Consider the following 20286-nt stretch of genomic DNA (forward strand, 5'->3'; position numbering starts at 1 on the left):
GCATGTGAAAGGGAGGCCCACTGATCAGCATGTGAAAGGGAGGCCCACTGATCAGCATATGAAAGGGAGGCCCACTGACCACCAGCTGAGGGGAGGCCCACTGATCACCAAGTGAGGGGAGGCCCCTGACCACAATGTAAGGGCCCCCCCCCCCCCAATGACCACCATGTAAGGAGGTGAACTGATCACGCCCGTCTTGTCGAAATATCTAGAAACACATTGACGCAACACAAACCACACATTTTCTTGTAGAAGTTTTTGATTTTATTAAACAAATTAAATGTAAATCACTGATTCTCTTTAAAATTACTTATAAAATGTTTAGGCGGCAAATAATTTAAAGCATTTTGTACAAAGCCAACAAAATCGCAAAAACAATTAAAATGTGGGAAGGGGAAATCCTTCCCCCACCCCATGAAATGGCTCCCAGTTTTGCTCCCCTGTGATCCTGCTAACTTCTTCCCAGCGAACACTTTGTACAAAAATATGTGTTTCCTTTCCCCAGAAAATGTGCAAACATCTAAATCTCTGTGTAAAAAAATAAAAAATAAAACACCCCATGACTTTGGTAAGAGAACAGCTTTCCGCTGGCGGGAGTCAGCCTTAACGGCTCCCGACTGTTGCCAAGTGAGCGGGAGCTTTTGGTTCCAGCACGACTTGAGGGAGCTCCAAGCACTCAATGGGGCTGTGCACATCTATGTGGCTGGACAACGTTCAAAGCCCACCGCCATGATGTCACATCTAAGCGAACAGCCAACATGAAGGAGCTAAGGCAGCTTGAGGTAAGAGTGAGATGGTCATGAAGAAGCCAAGTATTGAAGGAGAACGTCAGCTGGACAGTAAGGCACATGATTTGCTCATCTTTGAGCCATACATTTTCTTCCCCAGAAGAACTTGCCGAAGTCGGAGACTTGTGGAGTGTCGCGTTTTTACGAAGCAGTGTAGGATGATAAAGATCGGATTTGGTGGCACGGTGACTCTTCCCCGCCATACAGTTCTTCCATAGTCATGGTTGGTGGTCGTCAGAGAGTAAGGGTATGCCAGACTACGGCAGCTCACTCCAACTGCCATGTCAGGGAATTAGTCTCGTCTTGCTGGGTTTTTGTTTTTTTTAGGGGATGGAAAGACTACGGGGTCAAGGATCTACAAATGACACCATAATGTAGCGGGTCCCTTTGGTGGTGGGTAGACCCTCGTGGTAATGGGTTAGCCGGCCAGGGTGTATAAAGGACCATCCTTTCCTGGGAGACTCCACACGGCAGTTGTAGCGGATAAACCGACAGCCGCCGCCCTGTGGGGTGAAAATAATAGTAGGAACAGGTCAGTATTTCAGGATCTACGCAAGAATGGGCCCAAACAACCCGATTTTAAAAACAGATCAAAAGAGGACAAATCTGCCCAATACCCACACCAAACCGCCTCCCCCCCCCTCCCCACACTGTATAAGGAGTACAAGCACAGTCCAAGTAGTTGCCGTGCCTGAATAGGTGAGAGGAAAACAATTGTGCAAAAAGTTGTGTGCCCATTGGAGGGTGTTAAGGTCTAGCAAACCTTCTACTGGCTGATGGCATTTACATATGGGCCTCAAAGCAATTGTAACTCTCCTTTAAAGTTGTTGTAAACTCTCCCCCACAACTTTGTCCCATGTAAATCAGCATAAAAAAAAACCCTAATGAACCCTGCTTGTAGATATCTCCTTACTTGCTTAGTACTATTGTAATCCTTTTTGTTCTTTAGAATGACGTCACTGAGCATGCCCAGATCTCCCCTGATTTACAGCACACTCTCTATGTGCTTATCTATCTGTTATCAGGACTTCCTAGCAGCACACAACACTGATATCCCAGGAGGCTGCAGAATCACTCAGGAGCTTCCTCCTACACCCCATGTGACATCACATGCAGAGTAAACCTGGCCATTACTGCAGTCTTATCAGCTGAAGCTGATAAGACTGACAAAGGCAAACATTAGACAATCGGCACACGTAAATACTATGAAATAAAACAAGTCAGCTATGAGCAGGGTTGCCATAGAAACGTTGGATTGAGAAGGAGGCTTGGTTAACAGTACAGGAAGTGCTCAATATAAGGGCGGAAATACACGCCACTGTGGACTCAGAAAACAATACTTAAGATGGCCCTGCCAATCCCCTGGAAACAAGTTTTTTAAAGTTTCTTTAAACAGTAATATGTAATTTGGGCTGGATTACAGTGGCTATAGTCTGATAATTAGTTATTATAATTGACTAAATGAAAAAAGACGCAGTGGGAGAGTTTACTTCCTCTTTAACCATCTCCTCTCCTGCTATCCACAGAGGCTGGGACCCCCTCTGTACTTCTATCATGCCATTAGTGGCAAAATATGGTAACCAATTACCACTGGTCATCACCCCGTTGCAAAACAAAAAAAAAAAAAACAAAAAAAAAAAAAAAAAAACTTTGTAGACTTTTTCGATGCACCTGGAATGTAGATGATTTTCGGGCAGTTCACACCAGAATTGCACAGGAATGTGTTCCGCTGGTCCTGTGCGATGTCTGCAGCGCAATTCAGCAGCCTATTTATTTGAATGGCCTGCAAATCGCACTGAATGCACAAAAAGCAGTGCATGCACTACTACTGAAAAGCCCGCTGCACCAAATCGCACGGTACTGCAGTACGCATTGCGTCTGCAACCTATGTTTGAGGGTGACCATTAATGATGTATTGGCAGATCACACAGGCGATGCGGAAAACAAGCCTTTACCCTCACTGCGTTCTTGGTGTGAACCGGCCCTTAAAATTAACATTTAAGTTGGGTTTGAAAAATACAACTAGAAACTCCACAAACACACGTGAAGAACTTTGAAACAGTCCCAGGGTCCCCTCACCTCGTAGTCGATGCCTTTCTGGTTCAGAGCGACGTTGATGGTAAATGTAGAGGAGTCATGATGGGGGCGGAGTGAAGGTTGCTCATCTGGTCGGTAGCGGACGATGAAATTCAGAAACGCTTTTGCCTGGTGCATCAAAATAGACACATTTAGTAAGAGTTACATGTGTGGGATTATCTTTGGCAGGGCAAACCCCAAAGACAAGCATAATATTAATACAGCTTTAAAGAAAAAAAAATAATAAAATCGTGCTTTGCCTATTCGGGGGAAATGCAACCAAGATTTGCTTTTTGCCTGCTGCTCATCAACACCTACCTTTCATGTCCCCGCTACTCCATTCAGCAGAGCTGGGGGCAAAGAAAATACCCCGTACTTCCCTAGCAGGGAGGAGCATGGCACTTGGCGATTGGCCCAGAGGTGTCTTATAAGGGATGGGTAGAGTTCCTCAGCCATGTGCAAGCACTGACCAGAGCAGTCCAGGTCTTACACAGGGCTCTCTTTCCCTACTCCTGGAGGCTTAACAGAGCAACGGGGGCGTAAAGGAAAGAGGAGCAAGTGCTGCGGGGCAAGTGGGGCAATAAAGAGAAGCCACCCCATAAGCAAAGTTACAGGTTCATTTTTAGCCTAACTTTTCTTACTGCTGTCAATTTTGCCAAAAAGGCTGGCTGGTTTTTTATCTGTGACAGCAAACCGGTCACAGCAAGGGTCTCCAACCAACAGAGAAACCTGCCAATAGCCATCATGATATCATGTGGAGCTTTCCACAAGGCAGAGGAGCCTGCCGATATACGCAGTCATGAGGGTATTCTGACATGTATAGGGACCAGCTAACCCTTCTACCGTGATAAAGATTCTTTCACAAAGAGGGAGAGAGAGATACTCTTGTGATCACCCACCTTCACCATCATCGCTCTGAGGAACCTGTGAATATATGCTCTGGAAAGCTCAACACTGCTGCTCCCCTGATGAAGTCATGTGGGCGTGACGCTACGCGTTGGGACAGACAGGCACCGGTAGTGAAGCCAGTGTGCGAGCTCGCTGCTCATGGTGAATAGCTCCCGTTATGGTTTTGTTATGAGAGTACCACAGCGGTTTTAAAAATAAAGCATCATCTAGTTTTTACATACTACACTATCTCGAACCCCTTTTGTCCTTTATATAATCGCACGGAAAAGCCTGGGAGGGACATCCATGCTGCTCATTGGCACCAAGGAAGTTCCATTTCTATACATTACCGAAGTGAGAATTATCCATCAGGAAAAAGACTTCCTAAATGGTTTCCGCTTTATGCTATCCATAAGAAGTCCACAACGTGATTCACTATACTATCCCCTACTTTTATCTACATACGCTGTTACCTTACAGCTGTCAGGTGAGGGGCCACCTTACACTGAGGTGTTATTGCACTAAAAAAGGAAAAAAAAGTCACCTTATTTACAGATTTTTTACTTTGCACAGAGTGTACAGAATACAGGTAAGTAGTCTATCTGAAATGCAAATAAATTCAGTGACCAAGCTGGCTGACAGACTGAACTGGCTGGCTCCTAAACTGTCAGTTTTTTGCAGCCCTGCTGTAAACCATTCAAATCACGGATGTGCTACGTTCCGCTCACCTTGGTGTAATATCCTGGGAAGAGTTTCTCTGTGACGGGGGCAATGTAGTCCTGCAGGAACTTCAGCCACTCATCCTGGTAGCCCACCTGAGTCATATGGATGTCTACTGTTGGTACACTCTCGTAACCCCCAGCCAGCCGCTTATCCTGGATGCAGGAGAAATTAAAAAAGAAAAAAAAAAAAGGGGGGGGGGGGGTGAGGGTCAATTCAATGAGCAAAAACAATGGTGATCTGAGAACAAAGGGGGAAATGGATAGTCCCAGAGTGGATACACTATGAAAGATTTACCTCATTCTTCCCACCCGACCATTGGTTAAAGTGTTCCATCTGCTCCACAAACTCATCACACATCACTTCTTTAAAGATGGGGAACCAATATACGTCAGGGCAGGGCTGCCGACACAGAGAACAAGTTATGGCATTGGATGGTTGTCAACACAATTCCAATATCAAGCAGCAGATCTGGGAGGTATGGCGGCCAACAAATGGATAAAAATCACATCAACACACCCAGGACGTTTCACCTTCATGGCAATCAGAGCATTACCAGCACAGCCGCTCACACCACAAATCTTACCTGTTCAAAGTAATCTTCCTCGAATATCTTGGAGTAATTTTCATGCATGTATTTCTCCCGCCAGTCCTGCAAAAGGACACGCAGAATTAAAGGGATTCTGAAGGGTTATCAGCGGCTCCAGCTGACACACATACATCAAGAAGGAGGGCAGGACGGACTTACCACAGGGTTCTCGAAGATCTGCCACAAGTCATTGTGCAGGCGGGATGTGTTGTACTTCGAGGTGGACACCAAACGCCCAAATTCATCTCTATTGCTGATGTGAAGGAAGATGCTCTGCAGAGGAAGGGGAGGGCAAAGCAGGCCGGTCACAAACAGGATAGTAAAAGAAAAGGAGGAGTGCAACCCCCGGTGAGTTTAATAGTACATCAGCTTTAGATGGCGTATGGAAGGTCTTATTTTATTGCTGTCCCCAATTGGGAACATTTTCTATCTCTGCGTCTAGAGCAGGGGTCTCCAAACTTTCTAACCAAAGGGCCAGTTTACTGTCCTTTAGACTTTAGTGGGGCCAGAGTGTGGGCAATGGGAGTAGAAAAGGTCCCAACATCAGTGGGAGTAATTGCACCTTATCAATCTTCTCTGTGGGGGGGGGGGGGGTTGGAATTGTGCCCCATTGTTGGTGTCATTGGGAGAAGTTGTGCCCCATCACTGGATGTCATTGGGTCTCATTGTTAGCGTCATTGGGAGAAACTGTGCCCCATCAAGTGCATCATTGGGCGTCATTGTTGGTGTCATTGGGAGAAATTGGGCCTCATTGTTAATGACATTGGCAGAAATTGGGCCTCATTGTTGGTGACATTGGAAGAAATTGGGCCTCATTGTTGGTGACATTGGAAGAAATTGGGCCTCATTGTTGGTGACATTGGCAGAAATTGGGTCTCAGTGTCATGGGGAGGAATAGTGCCCCCATCAATGGGAGAAATTGTGCCCCATTACTGGTGTCACTGGGCCCCATCAGTGTTATTGTGAAGAATAGTGCCGCATTATTGGTGTCATTGGGACCCCTTGTTTTTGTCATTGGGAGAAAATGTGCAACATTGTTGGTCTCATTGGGAGGAATACTGCCCCATCATTGGGTATCATTAGGCCCCATTGTTAGTCTCATTAGGAGAAATTTTACCCCAATCATTGGTATTAGTGGAAGGAAGGGAGTCCCTCCAAGGGTGTCAGTGGGGGGGGATTTATGGCCCCAAAGGCCGGATAAAAGCAAGCAAAATGCCGCATCTGGCCTACGTGTTGCAGTTTGGAGACCATTGGTCTAAGAGCAATAGTTCTCTACACCAGTCCTCAAGTACCGCCCCCCTCCCCAACAGCTCATGTTTTCAGGATTTCCTTCACCTTGCCCAGGTGCTTTAAATCTATGCATGGTATTTATTACAGAATTTTTTTCCAAAAGTAAATGCTCATACGGCCTGTTTGGGGAATGAAATTGGCAAACACTGGCCTAGAGGAACAGATAGAGGTTCTAATCCTTCCATTCTATTAGAAAATATTAAGCCCCCCCCCCAAAAAAAAATTCAAAGTGACATTTCATTCAGTTCTGTTGCCTGCAGCGTGGTGCAATGGAGGTGGATTGCAAAAAATGTATTATTGCATTAATTTTTAACTGGCTATATACACACACACACACACACACACACACACACACTTCCTTCCGGGGGTGCGCTGTCCACAGCATGGATCAGAACAGTACCAAGTGCTACATGCCTGGGGGTATCAACAGCAATTTTGAAGTTTTGCTAATATTTTAAAGTGGGGTTCCACCCTAAAGTGGAACTTCCACTCATCAGAAACCCTCCCCCCCTCCGGTGTCACAGTTGGCACCTTTCAGGGGGGAGGGGGGGTGCAGGTATTTGCACCCACTTCCGGGCATAGACTCCCACGGGAGTGTATGCCTCTTCCTGTCCCAGCATGCTGTCTGCTGCGACACACGGGTCCCACAGACAGCGCGGAGCATTCCTATTGTGCTGAGCGACTCGCGCATTGCGCAGTAGGGAACCGGGAAGTGAAGCCACAACACTTCACTTCCCGATTCCCTCACCTAGAATGGCGGCGGCAGCAGCCGAGAGATCGATCGGTCTCGGCTGCCGGCATCGCTGGACCCTGGAACAGGTGAGTGTCCATTTATTAAAAGTCAGCAGCTGTAGTATTTATAGCTGCTGGCTTTTAATACATTTTTTTCCAGTGAAATCCCTCTAAGTTTTTACAATCAGCTAAATATACAACTTAGATATGTGTCCTTTTACCTTATCCCTCATGCTCTTACAGAAAGACATATCGGAGTCCAGTCCCGCCAAGGTGAAGACACTTCTATGAAGCAGCTCTTTACGTAGAATCTCGCCCTTAATAAGATAGGTGTGGGCAATATAGGGCACATTCCACACACCACTGAAAGAGACATAAAAAAATAAAAAATAAACTGATTAAGTTATTTTATCCTCCTGCAGGGGACGCAACAACTCTCCCTTGTTATAAGTTACTTACATTCTTTTCCCCTGAACGAGGTCTACGTAGTCCTCAGATCGGGCGTAGTACCCCTCGGGGCTCAGAGCTCCCCAGAAGTTGGACCAAAGTTTTCCACTCCGAGACACCATGGGTGCAATGACCTTGCTGTAGGCAGAGAGATGAGTACAGGATTATAGGAGGAGAGGTGTGCAGGGGGTGAGTACGGGATTATAGGAGAGGTGTGCAGGGGGTGAGTACGGGATTATAGGAGAGGTGTGTAGGGGGTGAGTACGGGATTATAGGAGAGGTGTGCAGGGGGTGAGTATGGAATTATAGGACAGGTGTGCAGGGGGTGAGTACGGAATTACAGGAGAGGTGTGCAGGGGGTGTATGGGATTATAGGAAGAGAGGTGTGCAGGGATGAGTACGGGATTATAGGAGGAGAGATGTGCAGGGATGAGTATGGGATTATAGGCGGAGAGGTGTGCAGGGATGAGTATGGGATTATAGGAAGAGAGGTGTGCAGGGATGAGTACGGGATTATAGGAGGAGAGATGTGCAGGGATGAGTATGGGATTATAGGAAGAGAGGTGTGCAGGGATGAGTACGGGGATTATAGGCGGAGAGGTGTGCAGGGATGAGTACGGGATTATAGGCGGAGAGGTGTGCAGGGATGAGTACGGGATTATAGGCGGAGAGATGTGCAGGGATGAGTACGGGATTATAGGAGGAGAGGTGTGCAGGGATGAGTACGGGATTATAGGAGGAGAGGTGTGCAGGGATGAGTATGGGATTATAGGAGGAGGAGAGGTGTGCGGGGGTGGGGTGGGGGGTAGGAGTACAGGATTATAGGAAAGGTGTGCAGGGATGAGTATAGATTTATAGGAGGAGGTGTGCAGGGGGCGAGTATGGGATTATAGGAGAGGTGTGCAGGGATGAGTACAGGATTTTAGGAGGAGAGGTGTGCAGGGGGGGCGAGTATGGGATTATAGGGGGAGAGGCGTGCCGGAGTGGGGTGGGGGTAGGAGTATGGGATTATAGGAAAGGTGTGCAGGGATGAGTACGGGATTATAGGGGGAGAGGTGTGCAGGGGGCGAGTATGGGATTATAGGGGGAGCGGTGTGTAGGTGGTACAGAATCCATTTAGTAATAATATATCATAATATGATGCTCTGCTGTGATTGGCAATACTGACCGGTTCTCCTGGATGAGGATGTACAAAGTGTCGGGATTGGTCAGAACCACATCGGCGTCCAAGCTGAAGTAGTAATCACAGGTCACATCCTGCCTGCACAGGTCCCTGCAAAGGAAAAATTCAACCATTTTATCCAACCTATTGGAATTCAGCGCTGATAGCTTTGAGTACCATGCGACAATCCACCCGGACTGGGGCCGATTAAAGTGGACCTAGCATCACATATTATTATTATTATTATTATTCAGGATTTATATAGCGCCAACAGTTTGCGCAGCGCTTTACAATATGAGGGCAGACAGTACACTTACAATACAAATCAATACAGGAGGGATCAGAGGGCCCTGCTCGTTAGAGCTTACAATCTAGAAGGAAGGGTCAAGTTGAAACAAAAGGTAATAACTGTGGGGGGGGGGGGGGGGTGAGCTGATGGAGAAAATGAAAATACAGTTATGTGTGGGTAGGGTAGGCTTCTCTGAAGAGAAGTGTTTTCAGGGATCGTCTAAAAGCTAATAAAGTAGGAGATAAGCGGACAGATTGGGGTAGGGCATTCCATAGGATTGGGGAGGCTTTGGAAAAGTCCTGGAGGCGAGTATGGGAGGAGGTGATGAGGGAGCTAGAGAGCAGGAGGTCTTGAGAGGAACGAAGAGAACGAGTAGGTTGGTATTTAGAGACTAAGCTAGTGATGTAGCTGGGGGCAGAGTTGTGTATGGCTTTGTATGTAGTTGTTAGTATTTTGAGTTTAATTCTTTGGCTGAGCGGAAGCCAGTGGAGGGATTGACAGAGAGGAGTGGCAGACACAGAGCGATTGGTAAGGTGGATGAGTCTGGCAGCGGCATTCATGAGGGATTGAAGAGGTGATAGATTATGTAGAGGTAAGCCAATGAGAAGGGAGTTGCAGTAGCCAAGGCGGGAGATGACCAGCGAGTGAATTAAGAGCTTTGTTGTCTCATTGGTTAGAAAGGGGCGTATTTTGGAGATGTTGCGGAGGTTGAGGCGGCAGGATTTGGACAGTGATTGGATGTGTTGCTTGAAGGAGAGTTCAGAGTCCAGGACTACACCTAGAACCTTGGCGTGAGGGGATGGGTGGATGGTTGTGCCATCAATTTTGACAGTGAGATCAGGGGAAGGGGCATATGGGGGAGGAAAAATTATAAGTTCGGTTTTGGATAGATTGATTTTGAGGAAGTGGTGTGACATCCAGACTGATATATCTGATAGTAAATTAGTGATATGCGAGGAGACAGAGGGAGTGAGCTGAGGGGTAGAGAAATAGATTTGGGTGTCGTCAGCATAGAGATGGTATTGGAAGCCGTGGGAGGCCATCAGTTGACCCAGGGAGGAGGTATAGATTGAAAATAGGAGTGGTCCAAGAACAGAACCTTGGCATGATAATGTCATGTGCAGTCAATACGGATAATGTCATGTCATATGTCATATGGATAATGTCATGTGCAGTCAATGTTGTTTCTCACAGCGATCACAGTAATCCCCCTGACAATGCTTTCACCGATTCAGCTTTGTTCAGTATCTCCAGGGTCACCGTCTACTTGTTGGACTAAAACAGGCTCAGGGAGGATAAACTTGTATATCCTCCCTGAGCTGGCCTGTGCAGTTCCTGTCTGAAAAAAGTTGGCAGAGTAAGATTCTCCCATTTTCATTCAGGTAATATAGCTTGACACTTTGACATATACGACCTATGACATGTATGATACAATATCGCCATCTAGCGTTGAATTAGGAAGTGTTTAACCCATAGACAGCAGACAGACAATGGTAAAGGAAGTAGTGAGAAAGGATACTCGTGTGGTATTGTCTACCTAAACTTTCCAAATGATTTAAGCAACTTAAGCTGACGGGAGGACTCTACAATGACATAACGACAAAGGTCTGTACCAGAAGAAACAATGACATGTATGACATATATGATACAATAGTGACATCTAGAGATTGAATTTGGAAATGTTTCACCCATAGAAGACAATGGTAAAAGGAAGTAGTGAGAAAAAAATAGTCTTGTGTGATCATTGTCTACCTAAACTTTCAATTAAGGCAGCTTAAGCTGACAGGAGGACTCGACAATGACATAACTACAAAGATTTGTGCCAGAACTATGGCAATTTTCCCTCAACTGCTAATACAGCGGAACCTAGGGTCCCGGTTGCCTACAGAGATTGTAAAGATGCTATAATCTGAGCCAAGTAATTTATTAGCGTATTGTTATTGTACACAGATTATTATTCATGCTCATTTACTAGGAAGGATAGGTTGTGTTTTGTGCATGCATCTGTCAGTCTTGTAGCAAAAATAACGGAGGTGAGATTTAAAAAATGCCCTCACACATATACAAGGTCGCACCCCCATGCTCACTAAACACGTACAAGCCCATATCTCGAGCCTCGCCCTGGCTCAGCGCCTCCTCCGGACCCACAATCTTCACATTGGGGAACTCGTCCTTGTGGTTCTCCCAGAACGTCTGGATGTGTTTCTCGTGATAAACTTCCTATTTTTGGGTAAGAAGAAAAAAAATGTAAGTAAAGAAAACAATGCAAGCATATCTTGTCGTCAGAACATGAAACTGGTGCATCATGTGACCTAAATAAATATTGCAAACAGGCTCCTACTGCAAAATAGCCTTTATTTCCCTGCCAGCCTCTAAATAAATTTTGTTCAGATGTACCCAGTGAAGAGTACTGGTAATACTCCAACACACAAAGATATTGTAAACCAGGGGTCTTCAAACTATGGCCTTCCAGTTGTTCAGGAACTACAAATCCCATCATGCCTAGCCATGTCTGTGAATGTCAGAGTTTTACAATGCCTCATGGGATGTGTAGTTTTGCAACAGCTGGAGGGCCGTAGTTTGAGGATCCCTGTTGTAGACAAATGGGCTCTTTCAACTTCGTGGTAACAGAACTGGAACGTCCTGCACAGAGCCCTGACCTCAACCCAACCGATCACCTTTGGGATAAACTGGAATGCTGAATGCGAGTCAGGTCTTCTCATTCAACATTAGTAGTGGACGTCATAAATGCCGGCCAACTCCAGAACATGGTTTGACCAGTTTGGTGTGTTGGAACTGGCTGCATAGAGCCTTGACCTCAGTCCTACTGAAAATCATTGGAATGGATTGAAACACAGATGGTGATCCAGGTATTCTCATCCCACATCAGTACCTGGCTTCACAAATGGGGACAAATTCCCATAAGCACACTCCAAAATTTTGTAAAGGCTTCTCAGAAGATTGGAAGATGTTTTAGCCAGGACAACTCCATAATAATGGCCATGTTTTGAGAATGACACAAATATTTTTTTATAAAGTTTGCTGCTTCAGTGTTTTTAGATCTTTTTGTCAGATGTTACTATGGTATACTGAAGTATAATTACAAGCATTTCATTAGTGTCAAAGGCTTTTGTTGACAATTACATGAAGTTTTGCAAAGAGCCAATATTTGCCACGTTGACCCATCTTTTTCAAGACCTCTGAGATTTACCCTGGTTTGCCATCAATCAACTTCTGGGCCACATCCTGACTGATGGCAGCCCATTCTTGCATAATCAATGCTTGGAGTTTGTCAGAATTTGTAGGGGGGTTTTTTGTTCCCCAACCTCTTGTGAATTGAAAAGTTCTTAATGGGATTAAGGTCTGGGGAGTTTCCTGGCCATGGACCCAAAATGTCGATGTTTTGTTCACTAAGCCACTTTTGCCTTAGGGCAAGGTGCTGCATCATGCTGGAAAAGGCATTGTTCCTCAACAAACTGTCCTTGGATGGTTGGGAGAAGTTGCTCTCTGAGGATGTTTTTGTAGCTTTCCTTATTCATGGCTGTGTTCTTAGGCCAAAAGAAGTTTGAAAACTGCTGCACAAATGATTTCTAAAATATCAACACCCACCAATTTTATGTATTAGGGCCTCTGCTTAAAAGAAAAAAAATATATATATTTGCATTTTACATTTAAGAAGTGGTAGAATTGGCTTGGTAAGAAATTGGTTAATTATAAGCTATAATAGTAAGCGCACCGGAACGTGGTCATCCATATCTTCCTTCCTTACGTGGAGAATTCAATAGTAAAGAGGGACACCGTCACAACAGGACATATACACAGACCTTGTAGTCCAGACAGGAGGTGGCACTTACGCTGTTATGTATGTAGAGAGACAGCCGGTTTCGTGGGTAGCTCAGGGTGGAAACCCTCTCCAGGAACTCCGGCAGGAATGGGGTCGGCTGCTCAATAAAAATTCCCAAAAGCACCTGGGGCAAATCATCGTCCTATAAAAAGACACAAGATTTCAAAAAGGTCAGTCAGAGCCTGAAAGTCAACAGCCCTGAAATCCCCCAAGACTTCAAGGTCGATTATATTGGTGGAGAGAAATAGATCTCTGTGGTTATCATATAAATACTAATCAATTGCCACCAAATTGCCCCCAAAAAAATAAATAATGTGCTTAAAAAGGTCCAGTACATCTTATACATCCATATTTAACATGGTGCCAAGCCTTTGACATACTCCCCCCCTCCACACCCTTATATAGTCCAGGGCAGTGGCGTTTGGTGCTTAATTTTTTTTTAGGGGGAGTCGCCTGCCCCGAACTTTCCCTATCTGGGTCGCGGGTAGCGCTTCCTCCCGTCGACTTCACCCTGCGTCTCCTCCTCCTCCTCTGCATCATGTTGGCTTCTTCTCCTCCTCCTCCTCCTCCTCCTCCGCCTATACGATTGCTTCTCCTCTCAGGCAATTGGGTCTCAGGACCTGGTTTTGGTTTAGCCAGGAGGAGAATCAGAAAGACAATAGCGAATATTAATTCGCTATTGCCACACAACTAGGTGGGCTCAGAGAGCAGTGGTCTGCTCCCCGAGCCCCCCCTTTTTTTCTAAGCCAATTACATGCTTCTAAAAAAATAAAATAAAAATAAATAAACCCCATTGGAATCCATGCGTAAGGCACCCTGCATGTAGATTAGGAGCCCGGCACCCCTGTACCCCACATGGATGCCGCCACTGGTCCAGGGGTTCCCCCCCCCCCCAAGCAGCTTCTTTCCCTTCTAAAAAGGGACAAGTTCTCTTTTGATATATGTTACACGTCCCTCCCGTTTTTGGATGGAACATGTTCCAGCATCAGCACCTTCGCCCCCCCCCCCCCGATCCTCCCCTCCCTGTGGAGGTGGGCAGGGGGATCTTCTCCCTGCACCTGCTGTCACAATTTAAAAACAGCATAGCTGATGCATTCACAGTTTACTGTGGATGGACTACAAGAACTGTCATCCATTGCGGCTGATGGCACGTATTTCTCAATGAACTACGAGGGCACTAGTAAGCTCTCTTGGTAGTTCACTGAATCTTCCTGCCCCGTATGGGAGGTACAGGCAGACAGCTATCCTGGGAGTCTGCAGGAGCTGGACAGGACATTACCCCCGTGATCTGCTGATTGCAGGTGCAATGCTCTGCAGACTCCATAACATTTTTATAAATTATATATATATATATATATATATATATATATATATATATATATATATATACATATATATATATATATACATATATATATATACATACACACACACACATATACATACATATATATATATACACATACATACATACACACATACATATACACACACATATATACACACGCACACACACTGTATATATATTTATTGGGGCTCCTTCACACTACGAGCCCGCTCTGCTCAGCGGGGGATCTCGCCGTCAATCCCCGCTGAGCAGGAAGATGACAGGTCCATCTCTGCCCACTGTGCAGGGACGGACCTGTCAGAGCGCTGTTCTCCCCTATGGGAGATCTGATGAAGATGGACCGTAGAGTCCGTCATCACCCGATCCGATGATAGATGGAAAAATAGGTTTTTCCTCTGTCACACTTTTTCGGATCGGAGCGGGTTGGATGTCAGCTGACATCCGGCCCTCAATAGACCTCTACGGAGTGTCCGTTCAGGTCCGCCTAAAAAACTGACAGATGGATCTAAACGGATCGTCAGTGTGAAAGGGGCATTAAGTGCACATTTTACCTGCAAAAAGATGTGCATTTATTATTATTTTTTTTTTTCCAAAAGGTGAACTTATCCTCTAAATTCTGTGATTAGCCACGCACACAGCCACGTCATCAATTCAACAAGGTCTGTGATTGAGTGAACTACATGTCTCAGCTGCCATCACAGCAGAGGGATTTGTAGCTATCAATGGGACACAAGTGTGGCAATTATTGCACTCATAGTCCATTATAACTTCCAACAGCAGTAACAAACGGAGCAGGAGAAATAATCTGGAGAAGCCAATGCAATGTACACGCAAATTCACCAGACTGCAATGCACTGCAGGCTCATATGCAAAATAAATTAAAAAATGCACATTTTATTGCACAAATTTTCTACGCACGTGGATACATTTAGACAAATTTATCCTTTAACCGCCAGGTCACCCGATTGCTTCCACACACCCACCGGTAACGGGGCCGCCCCCACTAGCCCATCTGTGGATCCAGGACCGGTGTTATGTCGAGATCTGTCCCCCCCCCCCATCGCATAGTGTCCGCCCTGTAGTGTGCTTGCGCAGTACGGAGGACAAGGAGATTACGAAAGTCTCCGAAGATGAACGGCGCCTGCGCGCTGAGTCCAGGTTCAAGCCCCACCAATCCAAGTGGACATAGAGTCAGAATAAAAAATAGCCAAGCGAAGCGAGGCCGTGCCCGAAGCGTGCCCGCGAGGGGCCCTGTTACTATGTGCTACCGTATGTCTACTTGGATGGTGGGGCTTTCACCTGGACTCAGTGCGCAGGCGCTGTTCTTCTTCGGAGTCTCCTTCTCCTCGGTACTGAGCAAGCACTGCGCCTGCGCAGTATGGGGCGAACACTATTCGATAGGTGGAAGTTTTTGTCAGAACACCGGCATAGCATGTGCCGCCAGGAGGAGGAGGGGAGGGAGAAGAGCGGACACACGCCCACTCTCCTCCCTGCTTTGTTGCCGACCCAGAAAGCGACGTCTTTGAGGTCACTTCCAGGTCAGCCTCTCGGTGTCCTCGACCAGGAAAGAATGTAATGCAATACGATCTGCTGGTAGAGCACAAGGGATCCTAAAAGACCCTGGATGTCTCATTAAAGAGGACCTGTCACCAAAAAATCATCACATAGGGAACGAAACAAAGTAAAAAAATTAAAGTTACCCCCAAACACATAAAATCCCCCCCCCCTCAAAAAATTATTTGAGCCCCCCCATTTATGCACATTTGAGCGTAAAGGTATGTGTTGGGGCGTCTACGCATGAAGGCGCCAGTTACAATAAACGTTACAGGTGCACTGAATGCCCAAACCAGAAATTCAGGATGCACTTGGCCGAAACCAAAAAAAATTGTTTTTTATATTTATTTTTTTCCATAAATAGTTGAATTATATTCGACTAAGTAATGTCATAAATTAAAAAGGAATATGAGTTGTCCCCCATTCTCGGCACCCTTAGCGCAAGAAAGGCTCAAGAAAGATGCATCCCTTTAAATTCTGACATTTATCGCCATCACATGCGCACACAAATTTAACCACTTCCAGCCAGGAGGACATCCACGGGCATCATCCCTTTTGGAGGGCATCATCCAGTTTGGAGGGCATCCACGGGCATCATCCGGTTTCAATGGTTATACCAGAATGATGCCTGCACCTACATGCATCATACCAGTGTGTACGTCACAGAGTTGGACCAGGCTCGGCGTCATCACGAACTGGAGTCGGGATCTGCCAGATCCCTGGACCGACCCCGGCTCAGCCTCTCAGCGAGCCACCAAGAGCCTGAGCTGGGCGTCAGTCCAAGGATCTATTTTGTCATGCCCCTTTCTGCCATCTATTAATGCAACCATAACCTTCCCCCCCCGCACCCAAGATGACAAAAGAGCGGCCGCAGCCAGGGATAAGCACTTAAAGTGATACTAAATTCTCTAGTTTTTTGTATAAAAATAACATACATGTTGTACTTACAGTGCCTTGCAAAAGTATTCGGCCCCCTTGAACTTTTCAACCTTTTGCCACATTTCAGGCTCCAAACATAGATATAAAATTTTAAATTTTTGTGAAGAATCACCAACAAATGAGACACAATTGTGAAGTGGAACGAAATCTATTGGATTTTTGAAACTTTTTTAACTAATAAAAAAATGAAAAGTGGGGCGTGCAAAATTATTCGGCCCCCTTTGTAGAGCCACCTTTTGCTGCGATTACAGCTGCAAGTCGCTTGGGGTATGTCTCTATCAGTTTTGCACATCGAGAGACTGAAATTCTTGCCCATTCTTCCTTGCAAAACATTTCGAGCTCAGTGAGGTTGGATGGAGAGCGTTTGTGAACAGCAGTTTTCAGCTCTTTCCACAGATTCTCGATTGGATTCAGGTCTGGACTTTGACTTGGCCATTCTAACACCTGGATACGTTTATTTGTGAACCATTCCTTTGTAGATTTTGCTGTATGTTTGGGATCATTGTCTTGTTGGAAGGTAAATCTCCGTCCCAGTTTCAGGTCTTTTGCAGACTCCAACAGGTTTTCATCCAGAATGGTCCTGTATTTGGCTGCATCCACCTTCCCCTCAATTTTAACCATCTTCTCTGTCCCTGCTGAAGAAAAGCAGGCCCAAACCATGATGCTGCCACCACCATGTTTGACAGTGGGGATGGTGTGTTGAGGGTGATGAGCTGTGTTGCTTTTACGCCAAACATATCGTTTTGCATTGTGGGCAAAAAGTTCGATTTTGGTTTCATCTGACCAGAGCACCTTCTTCCACATGTTTGGTGTGTCTCCCAGGTGGCTTGTGGCAAACTTTAGACGAGACTTTTTATGGATATCTTTGAGAAATGGCTTTCTTCTTGCCACTCTTCCATAAAGGCCAGATTTGTGCAGTGTACGACTGATTGTTGTCCTATGGACAGACTCTCCCACCTCAGCTGTAGTTCTCTGCAGTTCATCCAGAGTGATCATGGGCCTCTTGGCTGCATCTCTGATCAGTCTTCTCCTTGTCTGAGCTGAAAGTTTAGTGGGACGGTCAGGTCTTGGTAGATTTGCAGTGGTCCGATACTCCTTCCATTTCAAAATGATCGCTTGCACAGTGCTCCTTGGGATGTTTAAAGCTTGGGAAATCTTTTTGTATCCAAATCCGGCTTTAAACTTCTCCACAACAGTATTACGGACCTGCCTGGTGTGTTCCTTGGTCTTCATGATGCTCTCTGCGCTTTCAACAGAACCCTGAGACTATCACAGAGCAGGAGCATTTATACAGAGACTTGATTACACACAGATGGATTCTATTTATCACCATCAGTCATTTAGGACAACATTGGATCATTCAGAGATCCTCGCTGAACTTCTGGAGTGAGTTTGCTGCACTGAAACTAAAGGGGCCGAATAATTTTGCACGCACCACTTTTCAGTTTTTTATTTGCTAAAAAAAGTTTAAAATATCCAATAGATTTCATTCCACTTCACAATTGTGTCCCACTTGTTGGTGATTCTTCACAAAAAATTAAAAATTGTATATCTTTATGTTTGAAGCCTGAAATGTGGCAAAAGGTTGAAAAGTTCAAGGGGGCCGAATACTTTCGCAAGGCACTGTACCTGCTGTGAGTAGTGGATTTGCACAGAGCAGCCCAGATTCTCCTCTTCTCGGGTCCCTTTTCGGTGCTCCTGGCCCCTCCCACCTGCCGAGTGCCTCCTCAGCCAGCAGCTTGCTACAGGGGGTACCCCCGAGCCAAGCCACAGCTCCGTGCGTCCATTCAGACACGGAGCCACGGCCAGGCCCTGCACCCTCTCTCTCTCCTCATTGGCTCACTGACTGACAGCAGCACGAGCCAATGGCTCAGCTAATCAGGAGAGAGAGTCCTGGACAGCCGAGTCTCTCGTGCAACAACATGGATCGAGATGGGCTCAGTATGGGGGGGGTGGAACACAGTTTTTTTTATCTTAACCAATTATGGACCACCGCACGCCGATATACGTCCTCACTTTGAAGGAGGATATCGCTGTTATGGCAGCAGCGAGCTGGTATAACCCCAGTATCCTCTTCTTCGGCCGGCGGTCCGCTTTCAGATAAAAGTGGTTTCTGCAGCCGATTCACTGCGCGATCACCTTTATCGGCGGCGGAAGAGTGATGTTTACATTCCATGTAATAGGAATAAAAGTGCAATTTTTTTTTTTTTTTTTTTTTACAAGAACAGTGTAAAAATAAAAAAAAAGGTCAAAAAAATAAATAAAAAATTTTTAAAAACGCGCCCCATCCCGCCGAGCTCTCGTGCAGAAGCGAACGCATATGTGAGTAGCACCCGCATATGAAAACGGTGTTCAAACCACACAGGTATCACCGCGATTCGTAGAGCAAGAGCAATAATTCTAGCCCTAGACCTCCTGTGTAACTCAAAACATGCAACCTGTACAATTTTTTAAACGTCACCTATGGAGATTTTTAAGGGTAAAAGTTTGTCGCCATTCCACGAGCAGGCGCAATTTTGAAGCCTGACATGTTGGTTATCAGTTTACTCGGCTTAACATCATCTTTCACAATATTAGAAAAAAATTCGGCTAACTTTACTGTTGTCTTATTTTTTTTTAATAAAAAAAAAGTGCGCTTGTAAGAGCGCTGCGCAAATACGGTGTGAAAAAGTTTTGCAATGACCGCCATATTATTCTCTAGGGCGTTGGGAAAAAAACGTATAATATTTGGGGATTCCAAGTCATTTTCTAGCAGAAAACCTGTTTTTAACTTGTAAACAACAAATCTCAAAAAGAAGCTCTGTCTTTAAGTGGTTAAATGCATAAAATGCATTAAGATGAACAAACAATCTGCCTTTAGAGTCACTTTAAGCAAATAGAAGGTCAATATTGGGAATTACATGCACTGTAACGAACCTCTAGGTTATTCTATACTATCCTGTAAACTCCAAAAGTACAGTTGGGGGGAAGGGAGGGAGTGGCTCTGCTCTCACCTCAACCTCGGAGATGTCCAGCAGATCTTCATCACAGATCTCGCAGCCGCCTTCGTGTGTCCAGGCGTTCGGCACGTAGTTTGATAAATAATTCAGCTGTAACTAAGAAAAAAAAAAGGAATAATGGTTAGGAGGATCCAATATGATCAGGCCTGAAAAAAAAAATTCTTATTCAAAAAGGTGGGGCTTCAGATTCCATTTCATGATTGCCTGATTCTTCACATCTTTTTTTGGTTACAGAGTTCAACAGCTCAAGCAAGCATTTACACAAATGGGATGTATTTAAAGTCTTACTGTATGTATATAGCCCTATACACTAAAAACAATGAAGCTGATGACGGAGAGGCATGATGGTGGACAGGGAGTACCTTGGTAGGCCCGTTTCCATGGACAACGACGGGAATGGTATCGAATGCCATATTTCGGGCCCGCACCTTGTTCTTATCAAACTTCATAATGACCTCATCTGCAGGAGGACACAAGCAGAGAATTATACATGTATATTCATTGGTAAAAAGACACCGAAGTATTTTTTTTGCCCCTGAGCACAGGATCGGTAATCAATGATGGTGCTGGCTTCATGAGCCCACCGGAGCTCAATGCGGCTCTGCAGCTGCTACAGGTGGG

The 20286-nt window shown here is 45.5% G+C and overlaps 1 protein-coding gene across 1 annotated transcript in view; it reads right to left on the bottom strand.

The window, feature by feature from the left end:
- Positions 1–241: 241 nt before the first annotated feature.
- PLOD3 (procollagen-lysine,2-oxoglutarate 5-dioxygenase 3) overlaps positions 242–20286 on the bottom strand; it is a 52780-nt gene continuing 32735 nt past the window's right edge. The window contains exons 7-19 of the mRNA XM_077470835.1: positions 20028–20125; positions 19660–19761; positions 12836–12967; positions 11080–11201; positions 8699–8803; positions 7543–7668; positions 7305–7446; positions 5221–5334; positions 5059–5124; positions 4770–4874; positions 4481–4627; positions 2868–2993; positions 242–1291 (exon numbers count right to left, since the gene is read on the bottom strand). Coding sequence (XP_077326961.1) covers positions 1136–1291; positions 2868–2993; positions 4481–4627; positions 4770–4874; positions 5059–5124; positions 5221–5334; positions 7305–7446; positions 7543–7668; positions 8699–8803; positions 11080–11201; positions 12836–12967; positions 19660–19761; positions 20028–20125 — 1541 coding nt within the window. The 3' untranslated portion in view covers positions 242–1135. The remainder of the gene's footprint in view (positions 1292–2867; positions 2994–4480; positions 4628–4769; positions 4875–5058; positions 5125–5220; positions 5335–7304; positions 7447–7542; positions 7669–8698; positions 8804–11079; positions 11202–12835; positions 12968–19659; positions 19762–20027; positions 20126–20286) is intronic.

Source organism: Lithobates pipiens, unplaced genomic scaffold, assembly GCF_037356315.1.
Source record: "Lithobates pipiens isolate NorthernLeopardFrog02 unplaced genomic scaffold, aLitPip1_a1.2 Scaffold_8, whole genome shotgun sequence".
NCBI lineage: Eukaryota > Metazoa > Chordata > Amphibia > Anura > Ranidae > Lithobates > Lithobates pipiens.